This window comes from Austrofundulus limnaeus, unplaced genomic scaffold (assembly GCF_001266775.1).
Source record: "Austrofundulus limnaeus strain Quisiro unplaced genomic scaffold, Austrofundulus_limnaeus-1.0 Scaffold243, whole genome shotgun sequence".
NCBI lineage: Eukaryota > Metazoa > Chordata > Actinopteri > Cyprinodontiformes > Rivulidae > Austrofundulus > Austrofundulus limnaeus.
In genome coordinates this window covers 114518-122786 of record NW_013952645.1, presented here as the reverse complement: position 1 = coordinate 122786, position 8269 = coordinate 114518, and the positions used below count along the sequence as shown (strand labels likewise).

Below are 8269 nucleotides of genomic sequence, written 5' to 3'. Positions count from 1 at the left end.
AATATAAACCATCCTGAAATCGTATTGGATTGAACTCACTCCATCAACCTGTGTGAAACAAATCACATCACATTCCAGCAGGACACACTGTAGCAGACGTAGTCTGAAACAAGTAGTCTAGTCAGTTAAATCCAAATTTTTCAGTTTTGACATTTTAACTTATTGTTGACTTCAGAAGAAAAAAAATGGGGGGTACGCTATTTAGTGGAACAGCCTAAGCTTTTTTATTTTTAAGTGTTCATTACTTTTACTTTTACGCTTTAAGTAGTTTGAAAACCAGTACTTTTATACTTCTACTTGAGTAAAAAGCTCTGTTAGCCATCAGAGCATGTGTTGAAGATGACACTCGGGTACAATCACGCCACGTTTTAGCTCAATAACTAAAATTAATCCAGTTGGAGTAATTTTTGTGTTAACTAGCTTTAAAAAGCTGTAGCGGCCATTTTAAATCTGTGTGACTCCAGTTAGCATTACTTTTAAACATTTAAACGTTACTTTTTGAGAGTTTTATTAAAATCTGTCCACTGGCTCACGAGGTATTTTGTTTACAGACAGACAGGGTTGATACCAACAGACAGTGGTGGGCAGCACTAATGCAAACATTAGTTGCACTAACTGTAAAGCACTAACTCAAATATTTAGGTCCCCTAATTCTAAAGCACTAATGCACAATTTTTTTTTTAGCAAAAGCTAATTCTAAAGCACTAAAATAACCCAGTAGACACATGGAACATTCAACATGAGACAATATTTACTGTGTGCCACTTAGTGCCCTTGGTGTGCCAAATGGGAGTCACCCGCAGGCCACATTTGGCCCGTGGGCCTTGAGTTTGACATGTGACCTTGTAGATACATGCATATAAACAAAATGTGGCAGCTTTCACCCTCAACTGTGAACAATAGTGTTGATCAATAACGTTTAAAGACCTCAGTTAGTGCTTTTAAATTTAACCCATACATTTAGCAAGTGTTAATCCACTGATTAATTTTAAAAATAGCAAAAGCCCTAAAGCACTAATCAGGAAATGAGTTCCCCTATTAGTGCTTTAGGGGAACTTTGCCCACCACTGCCAACAGATGAAGACAGAAAAAATAATAAAAAATAAAAAATAAATAAATAAATAAATTGTACAATGTGCCCTAAGTATATGTTACTGAATATTATGGTTATTAGGACCATAATACAATAAATAGTATAATGAATGTATTAAATATTTATGAATATATGTTGTTTATTTATTATTTTAATATATGTGAACTAATTGTGTTAAGTATTATTAAAATGCGTTACTAATAAATAGAAATTAAACAAACAATCGATGTGAATATATATTTATGTCCACCAGGAGGCGGTATAAAGATTTTATGATTCGTTCTTTTGGGAAACGTGGCAGAAGAAGAAGTGCAGCTGTTCTTGACTTTCACTTCTCCCGTTCTTTCTGTTGGGTTTTATTCTTTATTCTCCTGGTTAATCATTCTGCATCATGTCTGAAGATCTGCGCGCTGAACTGGAGAAATATCTGCAGACTTTAAACATCCGGACGAGCTGCGTGGAACACCCGCCGGTAAGAACTGAAACCAGAGAAAAACAGTTCCGGGGTTCTGAGACTCATACTGATGAAGGGTCTAAACTCTTAAACCCTAAAATAATCTGCTGAACAGAGCAGACACATGCTGTTGCAGTCAGATGTCAAAGACCAAATGTTCTTCGAACTTACAGTTGAAATAAATAAATAAATAAATAAATGAATAAATAAATAAAAAGCTGATCAAAACTCCAAATTCTATTGCTTTACCGATTAATTTGCATTTGATTTGCTGTCTGTAAACTATGTAATCAGTTTGCATCATGTTTAAAGATAGTACCTTACTAAGAAAGACTTCACTTTTAATTCGGCGTAGATATATCAGCATAAGGAGAGTTAATTATAGTTTTGATTGTATAGTAATCTGCATGACTGTAGTGTGAGCTTTGAAACTTTCTGTATACATTCTGTAAAGGGACACGTGAAAACACGAAAAGGTTTTCTTTTGTTTTTTATTTGGAAGCCGAATTTTGCTGTCAATATTTTAAAGCACAGATCACTGCAGTATCTGCTTGTCCAATGAAATGTAGTTACATAGAACCTGTTTAGTTTGTAAAGGGACTGGTTTTAAATCTAATTTGGTGAAGGAGTTTCAAACGCATCAAATCGTAAAACCGCAGATCATTTTAACAGTAAATCTCATTCATTACTCAGATCTATAAACCTTTGACAAGAATTAAAGAGGCGTATTACTGTTTTAAAGCTTTTTGATTTTGTGAACTGGATTTTTCAATCGAGCTGACACGTTTCTGATGCGTTGACTTGCCTGAACCAGCAGAGGGCGCCAAAGTCTTGCTGCGAGATCTAAAGATTAACAACTGCAAAACCTCAGATTTACAGTGAAAAACTTGCCAAGTATTTAGTAGTGTTTACTTCAAGCAATGGTTTATCAGTAGCTGCAGTGCCTTTAAACATTTGATTTGTTTTAAATTAGTCAAATAATAACAATAGAATTAAAATGACTCTAAAACAAGTTTCTTAATAAAAAAAAAATCTCATGACTTCCACACAACTGATTGTTTTTTTAGTTTATTTTGATGTAGTGACTTTAAGACAAAATGGGATAAAACAACAGCAACAGTTTATTTTTAATTTTTTTTCCTGCAGCTGGTCTGAAGCCACAAAAGATTGTCATTGAAAAATAATTACCTTCTACTAAAAGCAACACAAAACCTTTAGGCACAACACTTATATTACCAGCAGTTAATACGTTTTTCACCCAAAACATGGTGGAGCAGTTAGAAGATGTTGACGCCTGTCAGTTGCTCCTCCCCTCTGCAGGTGTTCACAGTGGAGGAGATGATGCCTCACCTGCAGGACGTCAGCGGCGCCGTCACTAAGAACCTCTTCCTGAAAGACAAGAAGAAGAAAGGCTTGTGGCTGGTGTCGGCTCGCCACGATCGCCAGGTCAGCTGATGTATTCAGACACCCCTGTGTCACCTACTTATAAAAACTCTATACTCTGACCTGGGGGAAGTCCAAACTTGCCTGTCTGTCCGCAGGTGAACCTCAACGACCTCGCCAAGAAGCTCGGCGTTGGCAGCGGCAACCTGCGGTTTGCAGACGAGGCGATAATGTTGGAAAAACTCAAGGTGGTTACAAGTTGTGGACGTCTGAAAAAATTCAACAGAAAGTTTTGTCTCGTTTTAATTATCACAGGAAATCTGACTGCCGGGAAGCAAATTTACAAGGAAGTGAACAGAACCAATCAAAAATGTTTTCAGAACAAATTCACCATCTCCAGATACATTTTCAAGGTGTTGTCCTTATGACCACCTGCAGCCAACATCGATACGTTGACAAAATATTTAATTTAATGGTTTGGCTGAAGTCAACAGCTGATTAACATGTAGGGTTAAATCGATTCAGGGTGGCTGCCACAGCACAGCAAACAAATGTCTAAAACTCTGTTTTAACAGATAATGAGCTAAAGTCTGGCGTGGTAGTAGCTGAGCATCACACTGTGCATGTGCTGCATTGCACATCTTCATTTAAAACCACAACATTGACTGTTGGAAACATCCCTGTTTGTCTGTTAGCAAAATATCCAACGAACCACTGGATGGATTTCAATTAAAGTCTTATTGGGCCTCATGCAAGAACCGTTCGTACGCACAGATTTGTTCTTAAGTTGTGCGTACGAGTGATTTAGGAGAATTTGTGGCATTCACCAATGTTTTCGTATTCTACGATTTTCTTCAGATACGAACAAAATTCACGAGTGGTCCAGACCTGTCGTATATTTTACGAGCAGTCAGTCTGCTGTTATCCAGACGGGTTTTCTTCATTAATAACTTTATATTTCGTTAGTTTGAAGATATTTTGAGTTGAAAATAAATCACACTCCATAATTATGTTGACAAAAGACTATTCTGCTTGAACTAGAGTTATAATTTTAAATGTAATAATTTAGACTARCAATATAAATTGTCAGTCCGTTTTCTGCTGCTTATCCGGGATCAGGTCGTGGGGGGCAGCAGGAGACCCCGCTCTCCCCAGCGACACTTTCCAGCTCGTCCTGGGGGACTCAGAGACGTTCCCAGACCAGAGGGGATATATAATCCCTCCAGTGAGTCCTGGGTTTTCTCCAAAGTGCCAGACATATTTTGAAAACATTTTAAAATGCTTATTTCTGAACCGCATCTGAGACCACCTGCGACCGCGCGGGGGTGCGCAGCGCTGCGGCTTCTGAATAAATGAAAATGATTTAACACAGTTGTTTATACTTTTAGCAGCTCTTTTTATTCCACAGCTGACCTGCTAAAAATGACAGATTTTCTTTTCTGGATCTCTGACAGACGGACTTCAATCTCTGAACTCGTAAAGTTCTTCTTTTTAGTTTTCGCTGTCATTTTCATGAATGAACACTTCCTTGTATCTGAGGTAGGAAACATAGCCTTATATGGTGTTTTTGGGGTGGTAATTATGCTAATCTCCTCTCGCGTGCACGAGCAGCTGGATAGAACAGGTGGAATTTACGCAGCTTATTTACACACTTTTCCTGAAGATAGAAGAGTTTGTTGAATCTGACGTGACATGTTCGTACGAACCCTTTGTACGAACAAAAGTAAGAGAAATTTAGGATAAGAATACGAACATGTTCTTGCATGAGGCCCATTGTCTCCACGTCTGCAACGACGTCAGTCCAGCTGATGGCTGCCACTGCTACTGGCATTAGTTAGCACAAATGTGGCTGCAGCTTGGTCAGTTGTACAAATACTGAACTAAAGATTGTGTGACTGTGGCTGCCTAAAAGATATTATGTAAGATATTCAATGTTACATGATACTGCACAGAGTGATTTTTGTGGTTTGACTAAAATGGCTATAACTCATTGCGTCCTATAAGATGATCAACATGCATTCCTTCGAGGACTGCTAGTGTTTGTCTTTGTTTCACTCATTGGTTCTGACTCACTTCCTGCTTCGTCCTGCTCTCAGGTGGGTCAGGGCTGTGCGACAGCCCTCTCTCTGCTCTTTGATGAAGACAGAAGTGTGAAGTTTGTCCTGGACCGGGACCTGGTGGAAGGAGGTCACCAGATGGTCTACTTCCACCCAATGACCAACGCCGCCACCATGGGGCTGCGACCAGACGACCTGCTGCACTTCCTCAAAGAGACAGGACACGAACCCATTCTGGAGACGTTTGAGTAGGATGGTTAAAGACCTGAACCAGGATCTGGATTTTAAAAAATGGAACTGAGCAACCTGCAGGGATCAGACAGAGAAGATCACATGAGCTGCAGTTTACAATGGAGTGATTTTTTTTCTCTCATTGGATATTTACATTCATCATACATGATCTGTACCTCAGGTCCATAGAACAAATCCTAGCATTGCTAAAACAACTGAGGTCAAAGAAATATATTACCCTTTAACATTTTCATTTTTCATGAGTTTTTACAGGAAAAAAATATTCTGATCTCAACTTTTCATTAGATATGATGAAATTAACACAGCAAAGGTCAATTGCAAACTTTTATAAAACAAGAAATGTGAGTTTTTTGAAAGTCTTATTGGTGTCAACTGTGTCTGAAGTACAACCCAAATTCCTATGAAGTTGTGCAAAACATAAACAGAATATGATGATTTGGAAATTCTTTTCAACCTATATGCTTTTGAATACACTACAAAGACAAAATATTTAATGTTCAAATGTATAAACTTTATTAGTTTTTTGCAAATATTTATGCATTTTGAATTTGATGCCTGCAACACATTCCAAAACAGCTGGGACAGGGTAAAAAAAACCTATTTGTAGCATTCCACAGATGAACAGGTCAATAGGAAACAGGTGAGTGTTATAATTGTTGTATAAAAGGAGCATCCCTAAAATATTCAGTTTTTCACAAGCAAGGATAGAATTACCGCTTCCAGGTTTTGCAGAAGCCTGATATAATCACAGAGGAACAAGTAAAACATGCAGGGCTGCGGTCCTTGAGGACCGAGATTTAGAGGAATCATTTCCATTCTTGCACTGGGGTGTAACAGAAGCATCTCACCAAGATTGTTACCCTGATTGTCTACATTAAACATATGTAGTGCTAGGACAGTTGCTAAACTTTGTCAAAAGTCTCTCAACAGCGAAGACTTGTAACCATAGCTGAGTATCCAGTTCTAAAGGAGCTTGTAGTCCACATGGAGTGGATTTCCAGAAATCTTGAAAAAGGATTTTAATCAACTGTTGAACAAAGTCCAGAGCCTAGAGATGGAAGTATATACATACATCAGTGGCCACATCCCCACAGTCTGAGGTGGAGATGAAAAATTTAGTAGACTAATAGGTGGCTTGAAAAGTTCTGTTCTGAAAACTGTGAATTTTATCAACAGTTTCAATATTTTTCTGTGAGTGAAAACATCTGTTAAGGCAGATGGACTGAGTGAATCGGTTTGGAGCTGAATTGCTGGCTTCAAATATGGCCTATTTCCTAAACCAGATGAAACAAGCTCCTGTTGAAGTCAGACAACATGAGAGTAATCGGCTAATATCTCAGGAGCCTGAAGGACAGCTGCAGCCGACTGAGACAAAGATGGAACATAAAGTTCAGACGAATGAAGTCTTTTGCAGAACCGCAACCATGACTGGATCTCCATTTAGCACCGCAACCAGAAGAACCGTGAGAAGTGTGTCTTTGTCATGGTTTGTCATTTTATGCCTTGGTTTTTCCTAGTGTTTCTATGTTCCCCTGTGTGTCTCTGCTCAGCTGCCCCACATCACACTGCTGATTACCCTTGTGTTTCTCCCCAGGTGTTTTCTGTTCCCTCACTAGTTTTCTGTGTATTTGAGCTCAGTCTTGTCTCTGTCTCATTGTCGGATCATTGTTCTGTCGGATCATTGTTCTGTCGGATCATTGTTCTGTCTACCTGGTCGTGTCCTGCTTCATGTTCTTTGTCTACTTCCAAGTCTTATGAGTTTTTGCTGTATTATCAGCCTCTTTGAGTTTTTCATTAAAGGCCTTGTGCTTTTTGATTTTTGAAACCTGCCTGAACCCTGGGTTATTTTGTCAGTCCTGACATAATGATCCGACCACGCACCCAGCCCACAGGCACCCCGTTTTCGTTTTTTTTTAAAGAGCAAGATTTTTTTTCTCGCCGCCCCTCGGCGTGCCTGTCTTTCTCCTCTCACTGTTGGAGTCCACCAGCGTCACCTGGGCCAGCCTCGGCTGCTCTTCTTCCTTCTGCCCTTGAGGAGCCGGTCCTGTCCTTGCCCCCCTGGGAGGAACATGTGACATCCCCCATCATTGGAGGGTCGGTGAATATCCTCAGGGGGATCTCAATGCGCTCCAACAGACTCTCCATCTGCCGGCAGAACGAGTTCTGGGGGAGCGCCCAGATCTGCTCCCCCTGCCAGGCCATCAGCTGCTCCACCGCTTTGTGCAGAGGGTTTTGGGAGAGTCATCTGGTACCCACCCTCCCGCCCCTTCTGCTCCTCCTGCGCCGGTTGTCGGGGTTCCTGAGCCAGTGTTTCTGGTTCCTGTTCCGGTGGTTCCTGTTCCGGTGGTTGCTGAGTTGAAGGTCCCGGTGGTTCCACAATTGGAGGTCCCGGTGGTTCCACAGTCGGTGGTTCCACAGTTGGAGGTCTTGGATCCACAGTCGGTGGTTCCTCAGTTGGTAGTCCCGATGTCTCCGGTGTTGACGAGCCCCGAGTCAGCGGTCTCTGAAGTTCGTGAGTCGGCTGCCGTTGTTTCCACATCACCCATCGCCTCCTCATCGCCTGGCTCGTCGCCCGTCGCCTCCTCATCGCCTGGCTCGTCGCCCGTTGCCTCCTCATCGCCTGGCTCGTCGCCCGTCGCCTCCTCATCGCCTGGCTCGTCGCCCATCGCCTCCTCATCGCCTGGCTTGGCTGCCGTCGCCTCCATGTCACCTGGCTCGGCTGCCGTCTCCTCCGCCTCCATGTCACCTGGCTCGGCTGCCGTCTCCTCCGCCTCCATGTCGCCTGACTCGGCTGCCGTCGTCAGTCGTCGCCTCTTCATCCCCTCTGTCGCCTGTGTTCGCTGTCGCCAAGGCTCTGGCTCCATCAACCTCTGACGGTTCCTCATCGCCTCCCGCCTCCTCCCTTGGCCCCTCGTCTGCTCACGTCTCCTCCCTTGGCCCCTCGTCTGCTCACGTCTCCTCCCTTGGCCCCTCGTCTGCTCACGTCTCCTCCCTTGGCCCCTCGTCTGCTCACGTCTCCTCCCTTGGCCC

General features: G+C 42.0%; 1 protein-coding gene across 1 annotated transcript; it reads left to right on the top strand.

Moving 5' to 3' along the window:
- The first annotated feature begins 1371 nt into the window (after positions 1-1371).
- On the top strand, positions 1372-5682 carry prorsd1 (prolyl-tRNA synthetase domain containing 1). The gene is made up of 4 exons (XM_014020159.1): positions 1372-1565; positions 2868-2993; positions 3089-3178; positions 5027-5682. Exons 1-4 carry the CDS (start codon positions 1485-1487, stop codon positions 5237-5239), a joined length of 510 nt encoding a protein of 169 aa, XP_013875613.1. The 5' UTR covers positions 1372-1484; the 3' UTR covers positions 5240-5682.
- Positions 5683-8269: the final 2587 nt, after the last annotated feature.

Coding starts and splice junctions, on each gene's coding strand:
- prorsd1 (XM_014020159.1), top strand. CDS start 1,485: ATGTCTGAAGATCTGCGCGCTGAACTGGAGAAATATCTGCAGACTTTA. Junction 1,566..2,867: donor GCTGCGTGGAACACCCGCCG/GTAAGAACTGAA, acceptor TCCCCTCTGCAG/GTGTTCACAGTGGAGGAGAT. Junction 3,179..5,026: donor TAATGTTGGAAAAACTCAAG/GTGGTTACAAGT, acceptor TCCTGCTCTCAG/GTGGGTCAGGGCTGTGCGAC.